The 27331-nt window shown below is 57.9% G+C and overlaps 1 protein-coding gene and 1 pseudogene across 4 annotated transcripts; both read right to left on the bottom strand.

Moving 5' to 3' along the window:
- Positions 1–964: 964 nt before the first annotated feature.
- RNF212 (ring finger protein 212) lies at positions 965–25645 on the bottom strand. Of its 4 annotated transcripts, none has more exons than XM_024993766.2 (12): positions 25458–25645; positions 23072–23133; positions 20823–20897; positions 17595–17651; positions 16680–16738; positions 15835–15887; positions 15687–15750; positions 14845–14890; positions 13368–13500; positions 2304–2373; positions 1184–1305; positions 965–1102 (listed from the first exon to the last, which is right to left on the bottom strand). In XM_024993766.2, exons 1-12 carry the CDS (start codon positions 25564–25566, stop codon positions 990–992), a joined length of 963 nt encoding a protein of 320 aa, XP_024849534.1. In that variant the 5' UTR covers positions 25567–25645; the 3' UTR covers positions 965–989. The 4 variants fall into 4 exon arrangements, with proteins under 4 accessions (XP_024849534.1, XP_005208343.1, XP_024849535.1 ...); XM_005208286.4 differs by having other exon boundaries at positions 13368–13431; positions 25458–25643; XM_024993767.2 differs by lacking the exon at positions 25458–25645 and adding an exon at positions 24687–25352.
- On the bottom strand, positions 6112–8399 carry LOC101903037 (bleomycin hydrolase pseudogene; annotated as a pseudogene).
- Positions 25646–27331: the final 1686 nt, after the last annotated feature.

Below are 27331 nucleotides of genomic sequence, written 5' to 3'. Positions count from 1 at the left end.
GCAGCGTGTGCACTACTGTTCGGATTTGTATTCAATTTTGCCTTTGCAATGAAGAGAACTGAAAAAGCAAAGTAGATGTGCTGGTGTTAGCGGTCAGCCAAGCGGAGAAGGCAGGAGGTACAAGCCTGATGAGACGCCCACGGGACTGAAACTCCAATGTGAAAAACACCAAAGGTAAACAACGCTAAAACGTGGCATCGGGGTTTTTCTCTGAAAAGGGAGACGAGGTGATGGAAGAGGGGAATTGAGAGCTGAGGACGGACGACCAGGCCCCAGACCCACGGAGCCAGGGCTCCACCTGCAGGAAGCCTGGAGGCGGCATCACGAGGGCTCCTCTGCGGCCGCCGAGTCCCCTCTGGTCCTGCCGCCCTCGCCCCTCACCCCTCCTGCCGAGCCGTCCACCCTGGGACCTTCTGGCCTGCACGGCGCCCACATCCCCGTCTGGGGTGTCGTGCTCACCCTGCAGGCGCACACCTAGGCACACCGGCACGGCGCCACCTGTGCCCTCAGGAGCACTTCTGACGCCCGCAGCGTGGAAGCCAGAGCGAAGTGCCCCCTGCCTTGCTCAGCTCCCCAGGGTGGAAGATCGCCTGCGTTTGGCCACGGGCCTGACCCAGATGAGAGGACCTAGGGCTCTGGGGGCAGGTCTCAGCGAACTGTGACGTGAGGACTGTAGTTCTTTCTTTCCAGCCCACCATGTCCCAAGCCACGTGGGGCGAGGAGGGCGCACCTGGCCCACGGGAGGTCACGTGCAAAGCCCACGGCTGGAGACAGATGAGCCGCACATGACAGGGCTCAAGGGCGGGTCCGACCCATGAGGCCACCCTGCCGGCCTCATCCCCACAGCAGCCTGGACCAGCCCACCACCTCCCAGAAGCCTGTTGCAGTCCCCAGCAGGGAGGCGGGGGCTGGCTGCCTGTAAGGAGGTTCTACGGCATAAAGAGCAGACACGTCACACTGCTGCTCCAGAGAGCCCGAAGGCCATTTATTCACTCTCGTGGCCAAGTCGCTCCGTCAGGAAGAGGCAGGCTAGCGGCACGGACACCCAGATTAGGGTGAGCCTTCTGGCACTCGCGTGCAAGCCCCCCGAGGCCTGCAGGTCCTGCAGAGAGACAGGGTTACTGAGAGGGGCTGCGGGGGCTCTCGGGGCCTGCACCCTGGCTGCTCCCTGGGCCCCACTCACCTGGACGCTGCCTCTGCATCAGCCCTGAGATGCTGATGGGCTGCCTGGGTGCTGGCCCTCTGCTCGCCGCAGGCGCCAGGCTGTGCCTTGGCCACTCACAGGGCATCTGCAGGACCGGGATCCTAGCAGCAAATTTGATAGATAAAATCAGCAGTGCCTTTGACTCCATGGTCATTCAAGGGTCGGCTGCTTCTCAGTTTCCAAGGGCACACAGACAGCCTGGGGCCACGGGTCCAGCAGGAGCAGTGCCCAGCAGGCAGCCTCGTGCGAGGCCTACTCTGGACTGTGGTGACCCTGGCAAGGCCCCAAGGACCGCTGCTCACTCCTAGGGCCCAGAGCATCCACATGGGACTCCCAGGGTCCTCTGTGCTGATGCTGAAAAAGTCAAGTTACAGTCAGGGGGCGTGGAGCAGGGGACAGCTCCCTGGGGGTCAGAGGGCACAGAACGGAGTGGGGCTGGCTGTCTGGGGGTCAGAGTGTGTGCAGCAGGGGGCTGGTTCCCTGGGGGTCAGAAGGCATGGAGTAGGGGGACCGACTCTCTGGGGGTCAAAGGGCATGGAGCTGAGGGCTGGCTGTCTGGGGGTCAGAGGGCATGGAGTGGGGTGAAGGTGCCCTCACGGAGGTTTGGGTTGCAGCCTGTGTTCAGGCAGGTGAGGGGATGGCTTTGTCAGTCATGGGCAGGGGGCCAGGGGTCTGGACAGTGCTAAATGGCAAAGTGTAGACAGGCTCTGGGTGAGGGATGGGAGGGAAGGAAGGGTCTGCTGTCTGCAGAGACTGCCTGGGCTCCCAGGGCTGAAGAGCCCCCGGGAAGGCGGCCCGCGCCTGGCACGGCTGCCCCTGCACATGGTGCTGCTGGGCTGGGCGCACCGTGGGCCCTTCCAGCTGGAGCCCCTCGGGGCAGCAGGGGCAGCACCTGCAGAGTGGCCACCTGCCTGTCAAGAGACCCTGCTGCCCCCGGGGTCCTGCAGCCAGGATGCTCCTCCAGGGTTTTCGTGACGGTGATCCATGTCTCCTTTCAGCTTCAAGAACGTGAAACAGTGCCCATAGCACAGCCTCCCTCAGAGCCCAGGACGGTATGGGCAGGGTCCTGGCGCCCCCAGGAGCCAAGGGCGGGACCTACCTGGGAGACTGGGGCTCGCTGGAGCATCGGGGCGTCAGGCCAAGGTGCTGAGGGCGGTGGGCGATGCTGCCTGCAGTGAGAGGTCAGGGGGGCTGTGCCCATCGCCGCCCCCACCCAGGACCCCCTGAGTGCCCATCTTTACATCTGAGCAGGCGGTCTGATGCCACTGCCCCCCACCCAGCTGCCCGCGGCTCCGTTCGGGAAGGACACTCCTGTGTGCGGCAGCTCTCAGTCCACATCTGGACCCATGCCAACCTGAGGGCCACTGGCAAGGAGGCCCCTCTGGCTCCGAGGAGGGTGGCAGCCACAGGCAACGCCAGGTGCTGGGACCGTTGCGCGGTCTCCACCCAAGGCGCAGAGGCTTACCCTCCGACTTTTGCCGCTGACCCCTCCCGGCTAGTAAGAATCTTCTGTTAAAGATGTAAATGGTCCCTGGTGTGCTTCAGCCACACCAGGGGGCAAGTATGAAAAAACTGTTCTTTTCGAATACCTGAATTCTCCTGCATCTCAGTTCTGGAGTTGCAACAGGAGGAAGCAGGAAAGAGGACACCAGCGTTTAGCTGAGGCTCCTCTGTGTCCCCTCACGTACCCCTTACGTGACCAACCTGGACCAGAGAGGGTGAGTGCCTCTCCCAGCACTACATGGCCTCGGAGGTCTTGTCTCTTTCCCTGGGGCAGTGTGCACTGTGAAGACGCAGCCCACTGCAGATGGCCGTAGGAGACCCCCAGAACGGCTGACAGCCAAGGTGAGCCATCTCAGCAGCTGTGTTTGGGGGCTGCTGTTTTGGGGGCTTTACAGGGTCTGACAACCTGGGGCCTTGCTGACCCTGGAGGGACGGCACCCCGCCTCTCCACCAGGCGGGCTGGCTCTCAGAGGTAGGCCCGCTGTGCCCATGACCTGTGCACACCTCTGACGTGAGCAGCCAGGCCAGGGCTGGCTCCTGTCTGCGGTGACACTCAGCCCAGACAAGTGGGGCAGCCTTGCCACCTGCCAGCCAGTGTGCCCAGCTGGCGCTCCAGGGCCAGCCCCCACCCTGGCTCTGTCCCAGGCCTGCGCCCATGCCTCCCAAGCAGCCCTGCCTCCTGCTCCTGGGGACTGCAAGCCCGTCCGGCCCGCGGCGCCCCGCCTGCTGGCCTCCCAGCAAGGACCCTGTGTTCGGCGCTCACGCGCTTGAGCCCTGATGGCCAGCGGCAGCAGCTTCTCACCCGTGCTTTACAGGACTCTGTGGGGACGACTATCGTTAACACCGCCGAGAACCCCAAGGCCCTAGGAGCTCAACAACTCACGGGCTGTGTGGGCAGCGGTCTGAGCCCAGTAAGAGAGGCGCCAGGCCCACAGCTGGTGGTCTTTTGGGTCTTGCCTGAGAACCAGGGACCCTGGGGTCTCTGTCCTGAGGGTGCTGACCCCAGTGCTCAGCAGGCCAAGGCGGCGGCAGGGCCGGGAGGCACCGAGGAGCTGTTGCAGAGCCGGAGCTGCAGCCCGACTGGAAGCTAGTGCCCTGCTGAGGACGTCCCCAGGTCAGGGCCAGGTTTCGGTTCAGGAACGCAGGGGGCATAACTGAGGGCGTTTGGCAAGATTTCCTTTTGAAAGATTCAGATGGAAACCATGTTGACACTTAAAGAGAGTACATTTCACTGCCGGGCACGTGGGGTGCTCGTGCCCATGACACCAGGACGGGGGTCCTCTGGACAAGGCCCTGGGCGCTGACAGCTGGGCAACTGAGACAGGTGAATGGCTGGCCTTGCACACAGGCTCGTGGATGGGGACCGGGAAGGGGATCGAGCCACGGTCCCATGGCTTCGATTCTTCCAGGGGTGCTTGCCAAGAACTGATTTAAGCTGCCATGGAGCTGAAATCCGCGAGGAGACTGGACCATTCCAGAACACCGCCAAGGCAGCTGACAGCCCCACACCTGGACACCCACTGCCGCAAGGCTGGGGAGGGGGCTCCCTCGCCTGGGCCGAGAGGGCGGCGGGGACCCTGTGGCTTTGCATCTGGGGTCACGAGCAGGAGGAAAGGGCACGGCACTGTGGCCAGCACGCAGACCCCCAGACCAGCCACAGCCATCCCGGGAGAGCGGGGCGAGGCCTCAGGACTCGCACCATTTTGAAAAGCCCTCCAAAATGAGCAAAGGGCGGAGAGTCCTCAGCAAAGAAGGTATTTCCTCACACACAGGGACACGGGGACATGAGCACAGGGTTGATGGCGACTCCTGGTCAGAAACTCGGGGCCAGACAGCAGGACAACCCTGCCCGATGCTGTGAACTGAGACTCTGCCCAGGGAGTGCATCCTCAAGACAACCTTGTTCACAGGCAGCCAAAACCTCGGAGAGCTCACTACTGGCCAAGCTGCCCCACAGTGAAACCGTGCTTGGGTCTGAAGAGTGACGCCACAGGCACGCGGCTCCACAGGGAAGGAGGCAGGCGCAGACGCCTGTGAAGCAGGCTTGACGACTCCTGGCTCTAAGACAGTGAGCATCTCTAAAGCAAGCAGGAGAGCCGGACTGCGGGCTCTTGTCACCCGCGGCTCCACATCATCAGAGCCTCCCGGATTGGGGGGAAACCACTTGATCAGAACTCGGTCGGGTGGCAGGAGAGGCTACGGCTCCCGAGGCACGAGAACCACGGGATGGCATCCCCTGGTTGGCTTGGCTCCGCGTTGCTCTGCAGGCTCGGCTTCAGCCACGACCATCTCTGTTTCCCAGAGTCCCGAGGCGGGCGTCCCAGGGAGGGCACAGGCAGATCTGAGTCCTGGTGATCCGGTGGATCCCGGTTCCCGCCTGCAGACGCGCCTTCGGGCTGTGTCCTCACGTGACCTCTTCCCACGTGTGCGTCTCCCGGGGAGGACACAGATCCAACGGGATTAAGTCCCACCCTCAGGGCCACGCTGACCTCCAGAAAACCCCAGCTCCAAACAGAGCCACAGCTTCGAGGGGACACAGTCCACGGCAGATGGTGCACTAAGAGTGGTGACCGCCAGAGGAGGCAGCTAAGGAGATCCAGATAAACACGGAGCCCCACACGGCAGACAGAGCGCAGCAGAGGCAGTCCAAACCCATTAGCAGCTGTGCTGACCCAGCAGACTGAACGCTCTACTCAGAGGCGGAGATCACGGGCATGACCCAACCACGTGTGTCCACGGGACACACACTTTAGGTCCAAAGACGCATGCTGTACCCAATCCGAAATTCAATGAGGAGAATTCCACTGTCAAATAGCTCATTCCTCAGGTTCCAGTTTTTGAAAAAAGCATAAGACTCATTAGCTGAAGATGACAGCTTTTCAGGTCACTTAGGAACCAAGAAGTAGATAGATCTGTCAGGTCTCATTGAGAGGACAATCCCCCAAACCATGAGCTCCTACAAAATCCCACAGGAACAATCTGATCAGTGGATCTTAGGATTCATGTGGAAACGCACTGCACTTACTCTTCAGTCACTGAGTCATGTCCAACTCTTTGTGACCCCACGAACTGCAGCACGCCAGGCTTCCCTGTCCTCCACTATCTCCCAGAGTTTGTGAAGAATCCGCCCTGGTTCAATTCCTGTGTTGGGAAGATCCCCTGGAGAAGGGATAGGCTACCCACTCAAGTATTCTTGGGCTTCCCTTGTGGCTCAGCTGGTCAAGAATCCACCTGCAATGCGGGAGACCTGGGTTTGATCCCTAGGTTGGGAAAATCCCCTGGAGAAGGGAAAGGCTACCCACTCCAGTATTCTGGCCTGGAGAATTCCATGGATTCATGGGGTCACAAAGAGTTGGCCACGACTGAGCAACTTTCACTTTCCCTTTCTTTCCAAGGAACATCTTTTTTTTTTTTTTTTTTTTTTTTAGCACAGTGTTTTATTCAAAAGCTTCTCAGCAGGGGAATGAATGATATCCCCTTTTTGTGCCCACCCAACTCCCAATTCGAGAGGCAGAAGTTGAACCATTTGGCGAGAGCTCCCTCTAATGATTATGATTCAGATCATGATAAGGTTTTTGTTCTCTCACCCACTTTCTCTAACCCTCTACTTAACCAAGACTCAAGTAGAGCCGTGTTTTCCACAGTTCAGAACAACTGGAAGGCATCATGTCAATTCTGATCAACCTCCCATTCCTGGGCTATTTGAGGCACATAGAATTACCTTGACAAAAACTGACTTCAGTGACTGCCACCTCGGAGGAGCAGAGATACTGTCAGGCAGCATGCAGTTCTGAGCTCTAATGTCAGGGCGCCACCCTCCCACTCTGCTCCAGGAGCAAGGAGCAGTCGGTCTGCTTTCTCTCCACACACCTCAACTGCTCATCCTCTCCGGCCTATTAACACAGACACAGCACCACACCGGTGTGACAGAGTTAAGACAGACAATTAGATCTGATTAAAATGCTAACAGATCCTGAGCTGTTGGAGATGACGGGAGTAGACAGTGTGACCTGAGCTTTCCCTTTTTTTCTTTAAGAATATTTTGTTTCAGCATAAAGCACACTTTCCCAAAGAGGTTCCTGGAGTAGAAATCCAAGAGTCTGACTGTCCCGTGGGAACACACAGTCACCTATGTCACTTTGGCTTCAGTCCCTGGATCTGTCTTTTGCAGCTACTTCAGGTCCCACAGGAAGAGGAAAAGCTGGAGGCAACATCACTTGGCCAAAGCACCCACAAGGTCCCAGGCTGGCAGGACAATGGGCTCCTGCTCTAGTACAGCTGGCACCTCTTCAGGGACATGCTTCTTGTCCACCACCACTTCGTAGGTGTACTCAGAGAACCTCTTATCCGTCTGCACAGGTAACCTTTGTGGCCACGGTCTTCACCCCAGGAATTTTCCACTCTCCATCTTATGAACACGCCCTCCTGATCATCCTTTGCTGAGACAGCAGTGAAGGTCATGGCGTGGGTCATGTGACTCGCCGAAAGTCAGCCTCTCAGCTTTACTCACGTTCTCAATGGAGACGCCAAACACCAACCCATGGTCACAGATGTTCACGTCACTGAGGCCCAGTTTGCCACTGAAGTGTTTCCCAACATCACAGCCAAACCATACAGCCTCTCCATCTCTGATGGAGGCAGCAACCATCTTTTTCAAAACTCAACGGGCTGGTTGTTATAGAGGTTTTCTCCCTCTGACCATATTGCTTAAATAGTCCACTGGGTAAAGTTTGTTGTACTTGTGCTGAGGCCGAGGGTCATTCACTAAACGAATCTTATCTTCCATATTGAACAGCAGCTTGACATGTTCCCTGTAAAACTTCAAGGATGTTATAGGGCCAGTCTTTTGATAGTTTTTATCTTTGTCTCCATACTTCCAGATGAATGTCTCTGGTGGATTACCCAAACAGATGCATACAACTCTGAATATCTCCTCCATCATGGAGTCCTGTGTGGCTGAGATTTCTTCTTTGGTTGCACCAGTGTGTACCAGATTCCGTAGTCATATGCAGAATTCTCTCATCTTGTGATCCAGAATATCATTCATCCTTCTGGTTGCCTCTGTGGTGTAAGTTTCAGGGAAGCACTTCTTAGGGATAACACCATATTTTTCAACAATATGACAAGCATATCCCATTGTCCTCCATCATTGGTAGGATTCATAAGCAAATACTGCACCAGCCTACCATCCTCAGGCTCCTTTTTCTGAGCTGTGTCCACAAAAGCATTTAAGAATAACAGCGTTCAACCTTGTCCCAGAAAAAGAGGTAAGACTGACTAAATTCAAATTCTTCAATATTGAATTTTCTCATGAATGGAAGTCTCATAACATTCAGACAAGAAAAGATCCAGCATCGCCCTGAACTCTTCTGGTCAGTGACGGGCTTGCCGTTCTGGTGCATGGCGTGCTGGAACACATGCTGAGTACCCTGGACCCCGGCCCTCTTCAGACAGATATCCAGCAGGTTGTGAGTGGTGCCGACATTCTGGGCCAGTACGAACTGAGCGTCGGAATTCAGTTTCTGAAGCAGAGCCGCTACCTTCTCCAAATTCAGTCCTGCTGGAATACCCGCTCTGTTCATGGCGCTGCCCAGTGAGGGAATGGTAGTTTCAGGGTCCTCAGGCCGGCGCCGGGACAGCACAGCGCCTTGCAGGCTGGGCGGTCCGACCTGACTCTCACACCTGGAGCGCCAGCCAAGGAACATCTTTTAATGTCAGTTATACTTACCACCTGCAGTGATTTTTGAGCCCAACAAAATAAAATCTGCCACTGTTTCCATTGCCTCTCCATCTATTTGCCATGAAATAATGGGACCAGATGGCACAATCTTTGTTTTTTGAATGTTGAGTGAAGCCAGGTTTTTCACTCTCCTCGTTCACCCTCATCAGTTTCTTTTCACTTTCTGCCATTCAGTTCAGTTTAGTTGCTCAGTTGTGTCCGACTCTTTGCGACCCCATGAACCGCAGGATGCCAGGCCTCCCTGTCCATCACCAACTCTCGGAGTCCACCCAAACCCCTGTCCGTTGAGTCGGTAATGCCATCCAACCATCTCATCTTTTGTCTTCCCCTTCTCCTCCTGCCTTCCATCTTTCCCAGCATCAGGGTCTTTTCCAATGAGTCAGCTCTTCGCATCAGGTGGCCAAAGTATTGGAGTTTCAGCTTCAGAATCAGTCCTTCCAATGAACACCCAGGACTGATCTCTCCTTTAGGATGGACTGGTTGGATCTCCTTGCAGTCCAAGGGACCCTCAAGAGTCTTCTCCAACACCACAGTTCAAAAGCACCAATTCTTTGGCACTCAGCTTTCTTTATAGTCCAACTCTCATATCCATACATGACCACTGGAAAAACCATAGACTTGACAAGATGGACCTTTGTTGACAAAATAATGTCTCTGCTTTTGAATATGCTATCTAGGTTGGCCATAAATTTCCTTCCAAGGAATAAGCGTCTTTTAATTTCATGGCTGCAATCACCATCTGCAGTGATTTTGGAGCCCAGAAAAATAAAGTCATCCACTGTTTCCACTGTTTCCCCATCTATCTGCCATGAAGTGATGGGACCGGATGCCATGATCTTAGTTTTCTGAATGTTGAGCTTTAAGCTTTTTCACTCTGTTTCACTTTCATCAAGAGGCTCTTTAGTTCTTCTTCACTTTCTTCCATAAGGGTGGTGTCATCTGCATATCTGAGGTTATTGATATTTCTCCCAGCAATCTTGATTCCAGCTTGTGCTTCTTCCAGCCCAGGGTTTCTCATGATGTACTCTGCATAGAAGTTAAATAAGCAGGGTGACAAGATACAGCCTTCACGTACCCCTTTTCCTATTTGGAACCAGTCTGTTGTTCCATGTCCAGTTCTGTTGCTTCCTGACCTGCATACAGGTTTCTCAAGAGGCAGGTCAGGTGGTCTGATATTCCCATCTCTTTCAGAATTTTCCACAGTTTATTGTGATCCACACAATCAAAGACTTTGGCATAGTCAATAAGGCAGAAATAGATGTTTTTCTGGAACTCTCTTGCTTTTTCCATGTTCCAGCAGATGTTGGCAATTTGATCTCTGCTTCCTCTGCCTTTTCTAACACCAGCTTGAACATCTGGAAGTTCATGGTTCACGTTTTGCTGAAGCCTGGCTTGGGAGAATTTTGAGCATTACTAGCATGTGAGATGAGTGCAATTGTGCGGTAGTTTGAGCATTCTTTGGCATTGTCTTTCTTTGGGATTGGAATGAAAACTGACCTTTTCCAGTCCTGTGGCCACTGCTGAGTTTTACAAATTTGCTGGCATATTGAGTGCAGCACTTTCATAGCATCATCTTTCAGGATTTGAAATAGCTCAACTGGAATTATCACCTCCACTAGCTTTGTTCTAGTGATACTTCCTAAGGCCCACTTGACTTCACATTCCAGGATGTCTGGCTCTAGGTGAGTGATCACACCATCGTGATTATCTGGGTCGTGAAGATCTTTTTTGTACAGTTCTTCTGTGTATTCTTGCCACCTCTTCTTAATATCTTCTGCTTCTGTTAGGTCCCTACCATTTCTGTCCTTTATTGAGCCCACCTTTGCATGAAACATTCCCTTGCTATGCTATGCTATGCTATGCTAAGGCACTTTAGTCGTGTCCGACTCTGTGCGACCCCATAGACGGCAGCCCACCAGGCTCCCCCGTCCCTGGGATTCTCCAGGCAAGAACACTGGAGTGGGCTGCCATTTCCTTCTCCAATGCATGAAAGTGGAAAGTGAAGTCGCTCAGTCGCGTCCGACTCTTAGCGACCCCATGGACTGCAGCCTACCAGGCTCCTCCGTCCATGGGATTCTCCAAGCAAGAGTACTTTTCTTGAAGAGATCTCTAGTCTTTCCCATTCTATTGTTTCCCTCTATTTCTTTGCATTGATCACTGAGGAAGTGATCTCTCCTTATCTCTTTATCTCCTTATCTCTCCTTGCTATTCTTTGGAACTCTGCACTCAAATGGGTATATCTTTCCTTTTCTCCTTTGCTTTTCGCTTCCATTCTTTTCACAGCTATTTGTAAGGCCTTCTCAGACAGCCATTTTGCTTTTTTTGCATTTCTTTTTCTTGGGGATGGTTTTGATTCCTGTCTCCTGTACAATGTCACGGACCTCAGTCCATAGTTCATCAGGCACTCTGTCTATCAGATCTAGTCCCTTAAATCTATTTCTCACCTCCACTGTATAGTCGGTATAGTTCTGCCATTAGGGTGGCATATCTAAGGTTATTGCTGTTTCTCCCGGCAATCTTGATTTCAGCCTTTGCTTCATCCAGCCCGGCATTTCACATAATGTACTCTGCACAGAAGTTAAATAAGCAGGGTAACAATATACAGCCTTGATGTACTCCTTTCCCAATTTTGAGCCAGTCCATTGTTTTATGTCCAGTTCTAACTGTTGCTTCTGGACTTGCATACAGGTTTCTCACGAGACAAGTAAGGTGGTCTGGCATTCCCATCTCTTGAAGAATTTTCCACAGTTTGTTGTGATCCACACGGTCAAAGGCTTTGTGTTTTTCCTTTGATCCATAAGGTAGTTATAATTGTGTTTTCAAATTTTTTTTTTTTTTTTCTGTTGCTGATTTCCAACTTAATTCCACTTTGGCCCCAAAATACCCTCCGTGTCAACAGTTCTTCCCAAGTGTCAGGGCCTGTCTCACACCCCACTGCAAGGTCCTCTTCACAGAATGTCCGAGCTGACCTTGGGAAGCCCCTCTGCGCCCTGCCACTGCGGGGGGCACAGTGCTTATCAGGTAAGTGGTGCTGACCTTAGTGTCACTTGCCTAGTAGTTCCATCAATCACCAACAGTGAACGTCCATATAAGTGCTGAAGGGATGATTCCTTTTAAAACTCTGTGGTTTTGGCCTGACGCGCTTGAGGGTGTCTGCACTAACGACTGTGTCTGACAAGCCGACTTGAACCGTCCAGAAGGGGCCCTGCCCTCTGGGTGCACGGGCGCCTGCTGCGGGGAGGATGCTGCTCGCAGAGGTACCTGAGTTGTGTCTCAGCCTGTCTGCACCTGCGGGCACGAGGCGGGTCCCCCACGGACAGCGCACAGCAGGCGCAGGTCTCTGCTCTGGCGGGCACTCACACCAGACACTGTCCAAGGCCCACGCTGCGTGTCCACTTCACTGTTTGTCTCCGCCTCTGAGCAGGAGCGCTTGCTTCCGGAATGCACTCGGCTCTTCCCGGCACCCGCCAGCCTTTGCTTCGGGCACCTGCGCCGCGGCCTGGTGTGCACACCTTCGTGAGCGCTGCGGTCCCGTCACCAGGAGGCTACCCCGCTGCTGGTCGGTTTCTCGGCGTCATCCCGCGCGGGCTCACTCCTTTCACCCGGACCGCGTCTGCGCTGCCGCTGGAGCGCGTCTCGGGGGTGGGGTCGCCTCTTACTGGCAGACGGGCTGCTCAGCGCGGGATGGGAGGGGCCGGCGCGCGCCTGCTCCCGCCGCCCAGCCGTCTGCTCTCTGCCTCAGTGCTCTCCGCCCGTCGGCCTCTGTTGCCCTCTAAATGCCTTCTTAATGCTTCCATTCCTCCAGATTTAAAACGGTCCTTTCCCTTGTTTTTTAAAAACTGAAGTACAGTTTACTCACAATGTTGTCTAGTTCTAAGCGTATGATGTGTGTCTCAGTTACACATTAATCTATTCTTTTCCATTATGGACTCTGACAAGATACGGATAGAACAGAGGAAACAAGGTCCTGCTGTGATCCGCAGCGGGGAGCTGCAGTCACCATCTGCCAGGCCCCGGGCTCCCAAGGGGAAGGCGCCCCTAGCAGCAGGCTCGGTGCCTTGGGCCTGCAGACACTGGTGTGAGACCGACCCCTGCAGGGCAATGCCAAGGTGGGGGCCCAGAATGCCCATTGCCCAGAGGGAAGGCTGCCTCGGTCACCAACGTAACGGGTCAGCAGGAAGCAGGCAGTGCTTGAGAACGGGGGAGAGGAGGCTTCACAGGGGCTGAGAGGTGCTGCGCCCACGGAACAAGCGGCTGGAACCCTGACCGGTGGACATGCCAGCTGCACAGGATGGAGGTGGGCAGGAGGCGAGGAAGCGCCCGGGAGTGACTGACGGTCTGAGATCCCAGGAGCGCGCGGGCAGGGAGACAGGAAGGCGCAGCCCTGACCTGCACGCACGGTTTCCTTCTGAGGCTGGGCAGAAGGAAATCAAGCGCCAGCCAGGTGCTCAGGTGCCAGGGTGGCACCAACAGGCCCTGGACGAGGCAGCACAGAACACCTACACTTCAGGGGTGATGCTCAGGACCTCAGCCTCAGCGAGAGGACAGAAAACCAAGGGCGGAGATGCAACAGCCACGGCGAGAGAGAGCCAAGACCCTGAGGCCGAGAGGAGCCAGCGCTCGGCTCAAGCGTGTGCGTTTCCACCACCACGACACCAACACCGAGGGAACTTCCAGAGAGGGACTGAGCGTGAGCCTCAGCCTCAGCCTGGTGCTCACGCTGACCCCAGGAAGGGCCGAGCGCTCACCCGCGGCCATGCCGCCAGCCGCCAGGAGGCGCAACGGCACTGGAATGTCTGTGCCCGGAGACAGGACAGCAGGGCTGGCACCCTCAGCTGGGCCTGCAGGAGTGGCCCGCTTTGGGGCAGGGTAGGCCCTGCAGTGCGTGCGGTCTGGGCGAGGTGAGGCGTCTCCACTTACCCATGCGTCCGTCCCGAGGTGGGCTGAGCAGGGAGATCCTCGGGGGGCCAGTGGCGACCTCAGGCTGCCTCGTAAAGAGAAAACAACCGCTGACGCTCCAGACTGGCTCAGGAGCAGAGACTGTCCCTGTTTGCTAAGAACACAGATCCTCAGTCACATCTCCCTGACACACGTCAACGTTGTGTGCGAGAACACAGCCGCTGGCGGCTTTGCGCCTGCAGCCCCAGGGGCCCAGGTGGTGAGTGGATGAAGGCTCCACTGGCGACTTTAAGGATCTCACAAGAGGAAAAGTAAACGAAGTTCTTGGCTGACATTAGGAATTTGAAAATCCTGAGTAATCCTCACTTTGGGAGCGTCTTGTCACCTTGAAATCCAGATGCTGACAGATGCTGGCAGGCAGCAGTGAGGGCAGGCCCGCTCTGCACTGCGCACCCGCCAGGCGGGGCCCCACCCCACCCCAATGCCCCGAGCCCTCCCACTGTGCGGTGGGGCCTGGTGGGGGGCACACAGCTGGTGGGGGCCAGGAGCCTGAGCCTGGCACTACTGCTGCTGCCCGCCAGCCACCACCCCCGGTGTACCCGCTGCACCCTCGCCCCGCTCCCGTGCCTGGCACCACAGGGCTCCTTCGCTCCACCATCACGTGGTGAGTGCCAGCTGTTGGCGGCCTCAATCCAGGGCCCCCTCTGCCAACGCCCCCACCCCAGCCTCACCTCTGCTGGCAGGATGACAGCCTCGGAGGGACTCCCAACACTCTGCAAGGGGGGTCACACTGCCCAGCAACCCAGTGTCCACCCACGGGAGCACCTCCCCGCCTCTGGACTCCAGCCCCCGCCCACCCAGGGCAGGTTGACACCTCGCAGAGCCCGAGAGGACCGCTCCCTGCATCCGCGGGACGGCCGGGCTGGCTCCGCATGACCCTCGCTCACCGCCAAGGCTGCAGTGTGGCTGGCTGTGAGCAGGCCCCTCCTCACGGCTTTCCCGCGGCCGCTGTGCTCAGAGCCCCTGTGATTTGGCCCCTCCCGGGCCCTCTGGGCCCCTGCTCCCACCCCCACCTCTGGCCTGTCCTGCACTTGGTGCCCCGTGTCCGGCACAGGCCGACTCTGAGAAGTCAGTCACAGCACAGGGAGAAAACTGCTCCTGCCAGGCAGAATCCGAGCGTCGTCTCTCCTCACAGGCCCGGGCCCTCTGTTCGCAGGAGGGTCCATGACGGTACACAGCAAGACTTTGCAGGCGCAGGGCATCCAGTGGGCACTGCCGCTGCCCAAGCTGGAGGGGGCGTGAGCGCAGCAGCAGCAGGAACTGAGGCGTCACGAGGCCACCAGGCCAGCGAGAGAGGGGGCCTCCCCACCAGGCCTCTCCTTGGAGCCGCCTGGCGACCAGCCGCCTCTGCGCGTGGGCCATGGGACAGCTATCTACGCTGGGAAATACCATCCATGCAAAGTGCCTGGGACCACACGCGTGATGTCAGTGCACTCACCTTTCTCCTCGGAGAGGGCATGAGGTCAACTTCCATGGACTCTACCCTGTTACACAGACAGCAAGCCAGTCACGGGCTGACTGCACTAAAGTAACAGAAACACGTATGCACGCACATGTGCAGATGTGCACACACGAGCCCCTGCAGGCCCCCTCCCTACAGCTGCTCAGCACTCCCAGAGTGTGGTGATCACAGCCCCGCCCAGGCCAGCAAAGCCCATAAAGCAGACACACTTGCCCACGGACACAGAGGCGCCCGCCGTGTGGCTGGAACGGGCCTCCTGTCTCCAGCCCCCATCCTTCCCGGGAAGGTCGTCCCCTCTGGGCTCCTCCTCGCCACCTGCACCGTCCCAGGGCTCCTCCACCTCCTGCCGGACGTCCGGGGCGGGACCACGGTCTCTGTCCACCCCACCGCCCAGCCCACGTGTTTCACATGTGTAGCGCCTGGCCACGCCCACTCCCTAATTAAGCTGCTCCAGGCTGGTGGGGACAGGGCCAGGCCTTCCCGCAGGTGCACAGGGCAGCTGGGAGGAGGGCCTTGCTCCCTACTTTCTGAAGAGCTGGGAACGGGGGTGTGGCCTGCGGGCACAGCCAGGGCATCCCATCAGCCTTGCTGCCCAGGGGCCCAAGTGCAACCTTCCAAGAGAAACACTCCCCCAGGGGCTTTAGGTCCCAGAGGCTGCCAGCGGCCCAGCCCACCCAGCCCTCCCATCCCAGTCAGGGAAGGGCCCAGCCCGGTCGCGTGGCCACCCCGCCCACCCCTCTGCTTGGGGATGGGAGTGAGCGGCGAGGGGGCACCTGTGCCCAGTGCCTGCGCTGGGGGCGGGGGCTGTGGGTGCAGACCTCTCAGAGGCTGACGAGCCACGGGGCTGGAACAGAAGAGGTCCGCTCGGCTTTGCTGAGGGTGCTGTGACGAGAGGCGCAGTGCTGGAGCCTCAGGCGCACCCGGCACCTCCGCCACCCTCCCCCTTCCAGGCCTCACTTCACTTACTTGAAGCTGTAGTGTTTCCTGTGCTGAAAGATGTTTGCTGTGACGACCTCACCCTAAACAGATGGAGAAAAGGCATTATTGAGTCGCAAACGTTTACGTCCAGCTAATTCCTTCCAATCTGAAGTAAGGAAAACAGAAATGACCCATTTCTCCATGACACGCCCTGGCTCCTCCTCACCTCGGGAACCTGCACGGGCCTGGTCCACCCCAGAGGGGCTCCCCTGAGTCCCCAGAACCCACAGCAGGCAGCGCTGAGAACACAGTGCTTGCTTGCTTGCCTAAGTCGCTTCAGTCGTGTCCGACTCTGTGCGACCCCACAGACAGCAGCCCACCAGGCTCTTCCATCCATGGGATTTTCCAGGCAAGAGTACTGGAGTGGGGTGCCATCGCCTTCTCCGCAAGAACACAGTGGGCACTCCCTAGAAGCCTGCTGAGCAGGACCGGCTGCTGGGCCCAGCTCCCAAAGGACACTCGTGCCTGCTTCCAGGTGACCTCGTGAAACAAGTTGGGTGCTGGTGTGTGGGGTGGACAAGCGTCCACGGTCCCTGAGACAGAGCCAGAAGCAGACACACCACTGGGGCAGGTGGGAAGACCCGGGCAAGCGTGGTCTGGGGTGAGGGTGCCAGCTGTGGAGACGGGGGGCACAGGTCCCTCCTGGAAGGAGACGCAAGCCACACCAGTGCAAGCGGAGTGAAGTGGTCAGAGGCGGGGCCTGGCCCAGAACCCACCACGCCAGAAACACCCCACCTGGAGACCGAGGCAAACAGGCAGACTTGAATCTGGAGACACCAGGCCTTCCCACCCGCCGCGCGCCCCCTCCCCGCCACGCGCCCCCCAGGACTCACCTCTGCAGCTGCTCCACCCGCAGCGTCGACTTCCTGAGGGACTCCTCCAACTGAGAAATCTGAACACAATCGAGTGACTTCCCGTTACCACACAGGCCAGGTGACAATTTAGAGGTAACAAGAGAATTCTCAAGTTCTTAAACCAGGAATCAGAATGCAAGTGACATGACCGTGGCCCTTGCACTTTTTCTAAGAATTTGTACCAAATCCATTTCACTTTTACTTTTCACTTTCATGCACGGGAGAAGGAAATGGCAGCCCACTCCAGCGTTCTTGCCTGGAAAATCCCAGGGACGGGGGAGCCTGGTGGGCTGCCGTCTCTGAGGTCACACAGGGTCGGGTACGACTGAAGCAACTCAGCAGCAGCAGCAGGTCACCAGGTATGTCGGAAACCGGCTCTAGGAATCTCTCCAGGAAGTGCAAAGCCCAGCCCAGCACTGCTCCAAACCAAACCACGGAGCGCCCTTCGGGCAGAGCGCCTCCCGATGCCCACCCCCTGCTCCTCTCCACCCACACGGCCCAATAGGAGGCTTCAACCCAAGTCACAGCTGAAGCTCCACACCTGTTTTCACTAAAGCTTTACTTTCCTTCTTTTGAGTTTCAAAACCAAGTGAGGAGGATGCTTTGGGGACAAGCAAATGGGCACTAAACCTCCTTTTGTGAAGATCGGCCAGAACAACTTCATGCTCACATTTATGAAAAAGCACCACAGAAACTGTGGGGTGATCATGGGTCTGTACTGATGCCCAAGGTGGAGGTGAAACCACAGTTGGGTCCCCAGGTGGCTGCATGGCTGACCTCAGAGAGGAACCATGCAGCGGGCTGAGCGTTTGCAGACAGACACCACCCAGTGGCCCATGCCAGGATGGGGTAACACAGCCACCTCGCTCCCTGTGGCCTGCTGACTGAAGTTACCTTTTCTCCATAGAAGGCTAACAGTCTCCTCCTGTGCTTTTCTTGAAATTCTGAGATCTGAGAAGACAACATGTATCAGCTGCTGCAGAGGCTGAGGCCAGGGGCTTCCCAAAGCCCCAGCTCCTCCCCAGACACTGCCCCCCTGCTGCCCGGCAGCCAGAGCGGAAGCCAGCAGACCCCAGGCTCAGTGGGCAGCCGTGGCCGGGCGAGCTCCACCCAGAAGTGGTGAGTGCCATGGGTTTCACGTGAAGACCACGTGGGCGTGATGGCTGCTCTGCCTCCCTTCCATGTGGCTTCAGTGGTGCTCAGGACTTAGGACAGGACACAACCCACACACACCATGTGCCATCCGTCAGGTAGCAGCCACTGGATCACAGTAGCCCCCCAACCAGGACTTCACTGGGCAGGGATGCCACCAGGCCGGCTGGCAGGGCCACACTGCTCTGAGAGCCCAGTGACCTTTACTAGCCAGCTGGTCAAGGCCAACAGTGCCTGAAACCAGCACCACCCTTGGTCTCCTATTCTGAGCCCCAACCTCCATGTCTATGGAGCAGAGCCTGGACTGTTCCTGGAGGCACCGACGGATGTTAGGAGAGAATGACGGACTCACTTGTGGGAAGGGGGAGCTGTTCGTTCATGTATTTATCTGGCTGTGCCTAGTCTTGGTGGTGGCATGCAGGGTTTTTCCATCCTTATAGGATTCAGAATCCACAGTGACAGCATGCGGGGTCTAGTTCCCTGACCAGGGATCAAAGCCAGGCCCCTGCACTGGGATCGCAGAGTCTTAGCCACTGGACCACCAGGGAAGGCCCCAGAGAGAGAGATTCTGCAACCTTGGGGTTTTCACATGACACGCACCCTCCTGAAACACTGAACTGAACTGTTTGGGCCTAATTCTTGTTGTCATCTCTGCACAGCTGAGAGACAGCGGAGACAGTACTGAGCAAGCTGGTTGAGGCAACACCATGTAAATGCCCCCCAGTCACTCCCTGCCACCAGGGCTCTGCCCCCAGGCGTGCACACGGCAGGGCATGCTCCCAGGGCTCACTGGTCTGGTCCAGATGGAGGGAAGACGTCCTTCTGTGCAAATAGGCTGACCGCCTTGGAGCGGGGGAAGCCGCAGGTGGAGGGCAAACACCCTGCCAGAGCCCCTGCCGTCCTAGCTGCTGCCTCATCAGAGGGGTTCAGAGCCCTTGCCGTCGGGGACCCACCCCACGGGACAAGGGATGTGCGTCTCCACCCACAGGAGGGGCAGTGGACACAGGCTCTGCCTGGAGTGCCCGCCCGTGGAGAGGGTGATGCGAGTGCACCCAGGGCTGCCACTGCACGAGTCCTCACAGCTCCCGAGGCCCCGTCCCAGGAAGGCTCCAGATCACACCGATGGTCCTTACTTCTGCTGCCCCCGCCAGGGCCCTCGCAGGCAGGCACCCAGTCCTCACTCGTCAGCCCGGGACTGTTCCTGCCTCTCCCTCTACCTCCCGGGTGGGACTGGAGGTGAGGGCCATGCCCCTGGGAGGGGTCTGAACAGGTCTAAAGCTGCCTTCCTGTCACCGAAGCAAGACAAGGTGACAGTCACCTCTCTCAGCTCACTTCTCCCGAGGGTCCCAAGCTCAGGGCAAGAGAGATCGATGTCCGAAGCTGACCTCTGAGTGCGTGCCTTGGAGCAGGGCCCAAATTGAGGAGCAGCACCGCTTCTGGGTGTGGCCCCGGGCTCCTGCTCAGCAGCGTCTGGGAGCCAGTCACGGGGAACCCCACCCGAGGCACTGAGCCCAGCAAGGCCCACGGGCAGGCTGCTTCCAAGGGGGACCTTGGTGAGGACAAGCACGCAGGGCTCCGTGATTCAGACGCATCAGGACAGGTGAGGCCACAGCAGGAACAGGGCCATGGGCAAAGCTGACCGTGGGCAAGAGGCCGGGCAGGGGGTGGTCCCTGAGCATCAGGTGGCAGCAGCCCCACTGCGGGCAAGGGCTTCGGGTGTGCTCGGGCGCAGCCACGCGCCACCTGCCCTGGGTGGGGGCCAGCCTCTGGGACTCAGTGTCGGCCTGACCAACAAACAAAACAAAAAAGGGCTTGAGCCCCCAGCTGGAGTGAGACAGGAGTGAGACCTGATGACACTCGCACAAAGTCTGCAGGCCGTGCCCAACAGCAGCCCACCCTGGGACTTGAAGGAAGCCGAGGAGGAGCTGACCACGGCCATGCCGCCCTGGAGCCTGGGAGGTGGGAGAACGCGTGTCCTCGGGCCAGGTTATGGTCTGGGAGCAGCACAGGTGGAGGGTGTCTGTGCTGAGGGGTCAGGAGGGGACGTGCAGGCAAGAGAAGTCAGGACAGGACGCGCAGGCATGAGGGGTCAGGAGAGGACGTGCAGGCACGAGGAGGGGTCAGGAGAGGGCGCGCAGGCATGAGGAGGGGTCACGAGAGGGCATGCAGGCACGAGGAGGTGTCACTAGAGGGCGCGCAGGCACGAGAGCTCAGGAGAGGGCGCATAGGCACAAGGAGGGGTCAGGAGAGGACGCGCAGGCACGAGAAGTCAGGAGAAGAAGACGCGCAGGCACAAGGCGGGGTCAGAGGAGGACATGCGGGCAAGAGGAGGGGTCAGGAGAGGGCACGCGGGCACGAGGAGGGGTCAGGAGAGGGTGCGCGGGCACGAGGAGGGGTCAGGAGAGGACGTGCGGGCACGAGGGGTCAGGAGAGGACGCGCAGGCACGAGAAGTCAGGAGAGGACGCGCAGGCACAAGGAGGGGTCAGAGGAGGACGTGTGGGCAAGAGGAGGGGTCAGGAGAGGACGTGCGGGCACGAGGAGGGGTCAGGAATGGACACGTGGGCATGAGTGGTCAGGAGAGGATGCGCGGGCACGAGGAGGGGTCAGGAATGGACACGCGGGCATGAGTGGTCAGGAGAGGACGCGCGGCACGAGGAGGGGTCAGGAGAGGACACGCGGGCACGACGAGGGGTCAGGACAGGATGCGCGGGCACGACGAGGGGTCAGGGAGGGTGTCAGGAGACACAGCGTGAAGAGGCAGCCCCCCTGCCCAGTGTCTGGACGCCCCCAGCCCACTTTCCAGACCCAGAGCTGAGGCCCAGCCCTCAATCCCCTAGGCAGCATGGGCGTCCTGACCAAGCAGCCGCTGTGTCTCACGCCCTCAGACACGGGAGCGGTGCCCAGCCTTCCCACAGTGGGGGCGGGCGCAGACTGGGCTCCCACCCCACCTCCAGGGCCTGGGGACTTACCTGGGAGGTCTCCTTGGCGTACTTCATGCACAGGCTGTCCACGCCCATGAAGAGCGCCTGGATGTTGGGGTCCGTCTGAAAGAGAAAGGGCTGCTTCTGCCGACACTGCCTCCAGGGTCCAGAGGGCCATGTGCCTTAGGGCCGAGACCAGCCAGGACACCATCACAGCAGCTTCCGGGGCCCCGAGGACGCCATGGTGCGGGCGAGGGGCAGCGCCACCTCCTAGGGGACCAAGGGCTGCTGACCAAGGGTGGTGCTGAGGAGTTCCGGGCGGCTGGGGTTGGGGCAGCCGGGTACAAAGCAATCGGTGGAATCAGAAACAGGAAGAGCAACCGGCACAATCTCTAACTCTCACAAGTATGTGTTGAGCTACTTTGGCGTAAATGTGACAAGAGGGTGCATGAACTGGCACCTGCCCACTGGCACACCTCCTGCAGGCACGCCTGCCTGTCCTCTCCCCCACGCCAGCACCAGAGACACAGGTGCACGGACAAGGACACACACGGGCCCATCCCCACTGGAGTGACAGTCACGCTGCACTCGGGGAGAGAGGCCCGCAGAAGCCAGGAAACACCCGAAGGGCCAGGGCCCCAGGAGCTGCTGGAGGACCTTGTGGTGGGGAGGGGGCGGCCGCTTCATTGGAGAGGCAGGCAGCTGCTTTGCGGGTGGGGGCAGCTACAGGGGAAGCGGCCCCAGACTCCGCTCAGAGCAAGGGCTGGGAAGGGTGCCGGCAGGGCAGGGGACTTGCTGCGGGCACTCGAGTACACGTGAGCCCCCGACTCGGATCTCCACCCGAGACCCTGGACAGCACCCAACACCCCAAGCCCCGTACTTCAAAGGAAACAAGACAGAAGGCTGCCCCCATCTCCACGGGCCCCGGTGAGCCCTACACACAGCAGGCAGGGACCCCAGTGATGGAGACTGGACTGACGCCCACAGAGGACCAGGCCCCACAAGGAGACCTTCCCAGGCCTTGGGACAGGCGAGGGCGTCAGTGCTGACCTGCCACAGCCCAGGGCTTCCCTGAGGGGAACGGATGGGGACCCCCAGTGGCACAGAAGGGACGACTGCACGCCCCACGCACAGAGGAGGAAATATTAATAGAAAAAGTCTGAGTGTCATTTCATTTAATCTTTTCAACAATGCAATGAGGGCCCCAGAGTAGACGGGAAAGAGACTTTTCCAGGAGCCCACAGCTAGGACGAGAATCTGCTCTGGGTCTGCTGGACTCCAGAGCTGGGCTCAAGCTAAGACACACTGGTTACTCCCTAGAAGTTTATACGGGAGAACAGTTCCTCCAAGTGTGGACCGTGGGATATTAATATGTGTTCCTTGAAAAAGGGTTCTGTTGCAAACACATTTGAGAAGCACTCAGTGGAGGAGGTTTAACGAAGTGATGCCCTCTATTTTGAAGGCAGTGTGGTGGCTAAGAGCCCTGGCTGGCTTTGGAATCAGTCAGACTTGGGTTCTCAATGCCCCTGTGTCTCTCTCTTTTTTTTGTTTGTGATGGTTAGGGAGACACCCTCCCACCCCATCAGGCCTCACTTTCCCCCACTTCTAGGAATTTATGTTCCATAAATATTCTTACAAGTATGCAGAACTGTGGTAAAAAAAAAAAAAAAATGTTCATTTTAAGACTGAAATAGTAAAAAACTGAAAAAAATGAAAGGTTTTTTCCTATCACGCCAGGAAGTCATTTTCAGAGAATGTGGGTGTATACACTTTAAAACATCAACTGGGAAACACCACTTTGTTAGAATCCCACCGACACCCAGAGCAGGGCCCACACTCCTGGCTGTTGTTCTTGGGAAGCAGGAGTTGGAGACTTTCACATTCTGTTATGGTTTTCTGTTATGTTTGAGGTTTGAGGTAATTTTATGTTTGTAATCAGAAAAAGAACTTTTACAGATTAAACATTAGATCAAATACACATCTTGGAACCTAAACTTGAAGGGATCAACTTTACTCCCTCGACCCTCTTAACTAGAATGGACCCCAGGGAGACCAACCCCACCACCGTGAGGAGCTGCAGGAGCCGGCGCCCCCCAGCAGCGCTCAGGCTCTGGTGAGGAGACAGCCGTATGAAGTATTCAGAACCACTAGTGGACTTTATACAGAAAGTCTGCACGATCTCCTAGCACACCAAGCAAATCAACAGAAGTTGTAGACACCACAACTGAGTAAAAATTGAACGTGATACTTAAAAAGAATCACTGGTTAATATTAACATACTATAGACTTCAACTTACATGTTTTGAAAGTAGAACTGTACGACAAGCAACTTTACAAATCAAGCATTCATCCCTTTTACCTACAAAAGAAAGCAAACTTTATTATAGTGAATAGTGCCTTTAAACACATATAAATGCAGACCTTAAATTATAGTACTTCTTTTAAAAGTATACAGGATCATAGGACTTACCGTGGACAAGCCTGGGGCATGCACATAGTTGAAAAGAATTACACAGTGACAATTTTTCTTATTTTCTAAATATGCTCCAAAACAGTGGCCACACAGATCTACAGCACTTAAACTTAGATCAGCCCACGTTATTTCCCACAAGCATATTTTATAGGAATAAAATGGGGATAACTTAGCTGAAAATTTTAAGCACTACAAAATGAAAGCTCCCCCTGACCTGACAGTTCCAGGGTTTTGCTCTGCCCCTCGGCCTTGGCAGCAGGGCTCCTGCGAGGGCCAGACCACGCTGGGAGCTGAGAGCCGAGGCGGCTCGACCCCTGGCTACCCCGCCGCCCCGCCCATGCTTGGCCTCCTCCCACCCACTCCCCCCTGCCCCTCCTCCACCGCCTGGCCCTGGACCCCAAAGCGGTCCCTCTTCAGCCCCGTCGCTGCCAGCTCCTCTCTGGCCCTGCCCAGAACTCACAGCCTCTGATCTCGGTTTCTCCACCAGGCACCTGGGAGGCCAGGTGTCCACACCCGACTGGCCCAAGTCCTCCTAGGCAGCATCAATGGCCCAATCCCAGGGCTGTCCCCTCCACAGTCATCGCCTGAGAAAGAGGCCCCGTTAGGCGTGCCTCTCTCCCCCTGCCCACACCAGGGCTGATGGGCTCGGCCCACTTCCTGTGTCTTGGCGGGATGCCTCCCCTTCCCCACCCCAGGCCTAGTCTTCCAAGGGAGGGCTCGCCCTCCTCTCCCACCCACTGCCTCCGAGAGGGCTCCTGCCCTCCCACAGACCCCCTAAGCTCCACCCCAGCCCTCCCTCTCTCCTCCCAGCACCCAGCCAACCCCTCTTTCCTCTCCGCAGGGCACTTAGGCAGGTAATCCTCACACTAAGGCCGGTGCCCTGACTGCCCTGGGAGGCCTGGTTTGACATTTCGGCGGTCTCTCCCCACCCCAGCCTCCTCCTGGCCTCACCCAGCTTCTTTAGAAAACGCTCTTGCCCAGGTGAGAACAGGCTTGTGTGTCTCCTGCCTCCCGCCCGCCCCTCACCCCAGCCCCTCCAGTCCCCCCCACAGCACTCCACTGTCTGGACCACCAGCCCCTTGTGTGCTCACAACCCTTTGGAGTCTCCCTGCACGGCTGTCCCGGGCACCTCTGTTCCACACGTGAGGTCCTGAGCCTCAGCTCAAACCTGCTGGCACTCTGGATGGCCAGGGGAGCCGCACCCCCAATCCGGCCAGCTGCTGCCCAGACTCAAGTCTGCCCAGCGTGAGGCCTGCTTCTGTCCAGCCGTGGTGGCTGTTCCGCTCCTACACGTCTCTGTGCTGGGCTCTGCTTCCTCCCGGAGCGCTGCCTGCCCCCTTCCCGCGTCCTCCGGCTGCCAGGATCTAGACTCGGCCAGCCCACTGGGCACGCGCCTCTGCCCCCCACCCCCAGAACCTGCGAGCCCAGCACCCGCGCACCTGTGGCACCACCACGACGTCGAGCCGGAGCCTGGAGGAGCCCGAGGGTCGGCGGCGAGCTGGGAAACGCGCCAGGCCGGAGCAGGCGGGCTGGGGAAGGGGCGCGAGGGGCAAGCGTGCCCCGAGGGTCCTGAAGGGAGAGGCCCAGACACGGGCCCGCGCGGGCAGGAGTGTGGGTGAGCCTGGCACCGGCTGGACGCCCGCTCACGGCTGCCCAAGCTGATGGGCGCCATTTCCTCCAGAGGGTCTGGGGGCGAGGCGGGGAGTGATGTTCTGATCCTTCACCTGTGAGCTGGAATCACAGGTCAGTCACTCTGTGAGAACTCACTGCGTTGCCATTCAGGCTTTTTTCCTGCCTGAGCTCTCTAGGTCAATAAAAACACTTCCGAAACGGAAAACGCCGGTCAAGGCGGTGCCACAGGCGCGGGCGCTGGGCTCGCAGGTCCCGGGGCGGGGCCGATCAGCTCGCGGCCCGCCCGGGTCCCCTCCGCGTGCTTCGGGCCTCACGCCCACCGCCGCCTCTGGAGACCGCTCTGCACCCGCCTCCCCGCGTCCCGCGCCAGGCCCGTCGGCTGCGAGCGGCGGGCGGTGCTGAGGTGCCGGGCCCGCGCTGCCCACTGTGCCCGCGGCCCCGCTGCCCCAGCCCAGAGGCGTCCGAGCCGCGCGCGACCCCGGGCCTCGCGGCCGGCGCCCCGGCCCTCGTGCCGCCAGCCCTGCCCCAGGAAGCTCGCCTCAGGGCGCCTCCTCAGGGAGCCGCCGCCGCGCCCTGACCTTTGCGCAGGCAGGCGTCACAGTACACGTGGCCGCAGTTGGTCAGGCTGAAGCACGACGTCGCCTGGGGCGGCTGGAAGCAGCGGTTACAGAACACCCAGCTGGCCATGTCTGCACCAGGGCCGTGCCCCGGCGTCACGCGAGAGCCACGCGAGACCTGCGCGCGGGATCTGAGCCCGGCCCGAGGCCGCGACTCCGCGCCTGCGCGCCACAGCCTGCCGCTCCCGCCAACAGGCGCCCGCGAGGCACCGAAGCAGGAGGGGACGGGGTGAGGATTCCACTTTCCGTCTGCGGGTTGTCTCGGCCGCACTCACTCCAGCGCTGCGGCGCGTGGTACTCCCGGACCCGTGTGGGCCCCCCGGCGGCGCCGAGGTGGGCGCGCCGAGGCTGCCGCGGCCTCACAGGAGGCAGTGCCCGGGCGAAGGGTGGAGGTGGCCACAGGGAGGCGGGACGTGTGCCGGCCTTGAGCGCGCTGCGCTGAGCTGACCGGTCACGAGGCCCTTGTTCTGTGGTGGTGGTGGTGGGGAAGGCTGAGGGGCCTTGAGGGCTGCAGACTGGAGGTGGGAGAGGAGAGGGCCTGGGCCATGAGGGACCAGTGGGGTCAGAGGAACAGGAGGTGAGGGGCCGGGAACCCTGGGGTGGGGTTCTAAAAGATCAGTGGGCCAGGACAGGGTGACAGGAGGGCTTGGTGGATCAGGGTAGGGTGTCACTGGGGCCCAGGACCAGCTGACCTGGTCACATGGTGAAGATGGGCCAGGCGGGGCCAGGGCCTTGCTTGCCTCTGGCATGGGCATATGGAAAGTCTTGACCTAAAAAAGATTGTTTCCCATTTACAAAGAGATAGGAGAGCTGATGGAAAGGACTGTTCTATTTTTTGTAGCTTCTAAGGAACTTGTAGGAAAAGGCAATGGCACCCCACTCTTGCCTGGAAAATCCCAGGGACGGAGGAGCCTGGTAGGCTGCAGTCCATGGGGTTGCTAAGAGTCAGACATGACTGAGCGACTTCACTTTCACTTTTCACTTAGATGCATTGGAGAAGGAAATGGCAAACCACTCCAGTGTTCTTGCCTGGAGAATCCCAGGGACAGGGGAGCCTGATGGGCTGCCGTCTCTGGGGTCGCACAGAGTCGGACACGACTGAAGTGACTTAGCAAGGAACTTGTAATTAATTTAGAATTTAGAGAAGGACTTCCCTGAGCATCTAGTGGTTTAGACTCTGGGCTTCCAGTGCAGGTGATGTGGGTTCCATGCCCAGTTGGGGAACCAAGATTCCACATGCTGTGCAGTCCAAAGGAAAAAGAAAATTAGAGAAAATGAAGGGAAGCTACCTTCATATTATTTCACACCTCATGGAATGCCCCATGCTCTCCATGGAAGAGCCGTTTCCATCACCCTGATCCAGGTGGAGGGGGATCAGGTGGGACCTGCGGAACAAACTTAGTTCAGAGGAAGTCTCTGTGCAAAAGGAGAAAAGTGGCCTTCTTTCAGGGAAACAGGAAGACTCAGAGATTCAGGATGACTCTGACTGGAGTGGTTTAGGGAAAATATGTACCCCTCTGTCCCAGGCTGCAGCTGGGAGCGTCCTGTGGCCATTGGACCTTGAAATGGGACTGGGTCCAAGTTCAGATGTGCTTTGATTGCAAAATACACCTGAGTTTCCAAGACTTATCAAGAAAGAAAAGTAAACTATCTCATTCGTCATTTTGTATTGATTACATGTTAAAATGGTAATGTATTTGATGTACTGGGTAAGTATATGTCACTAGGGTTAATTTTACTCTTTAAAAAACCTTGTTTAATGTGGCAACCAGAAAACTTTAAATTTACGTATATGGTTCACATTTTATTTCTATTGGACAGGGCTGATCTAGTCC

Source organism: Bos taurus, chromosome 6 (assembly GCF_002263795.3).
Source record: "Bos taurus isolate L1 Dominette 01449 registration number 42190680 breed Hereford chromosome 6, ARS-UCD2.0, whole genome shotgun sequence".
Lineage (NCBI taxonomy): Eukaryota > Metazoa > Chordata > Mammalia > Artiodactyla > Bovidae > Bos > Bos taurus.
The sequence above is the reverse complement of the archived record's forward strand: the minus strand, read 5'-3'. Positions and strand labels throughout refer to the sequence as shown.

Excerpts from the sequence above, each read along its gene's own strand:
- RNF212 (XM_024993766.2), bottom strand. The coding sequence starts at position 25,566 with ATGGCCAGCTGGGTGTTCTGTAACCGCTGCTTCCAGCCGCCCCAGGCG. Across the intron at positions 15,751-15,834 it reads AGGAAACACTACAGCTTCAA|CACCCTCAGCAAAGCCGAGC; the intron begins GTAAGTGAAGTG and ends CTCTCGTCACAG. Across the intron at positions 2,374-13,367 it reads ACCTCGGGACGGACGCATGG|GCAGCATCGCCCACCGCCCT; the intron begins GTAAGTGGAGAC and ends CTCTCACTGCAG.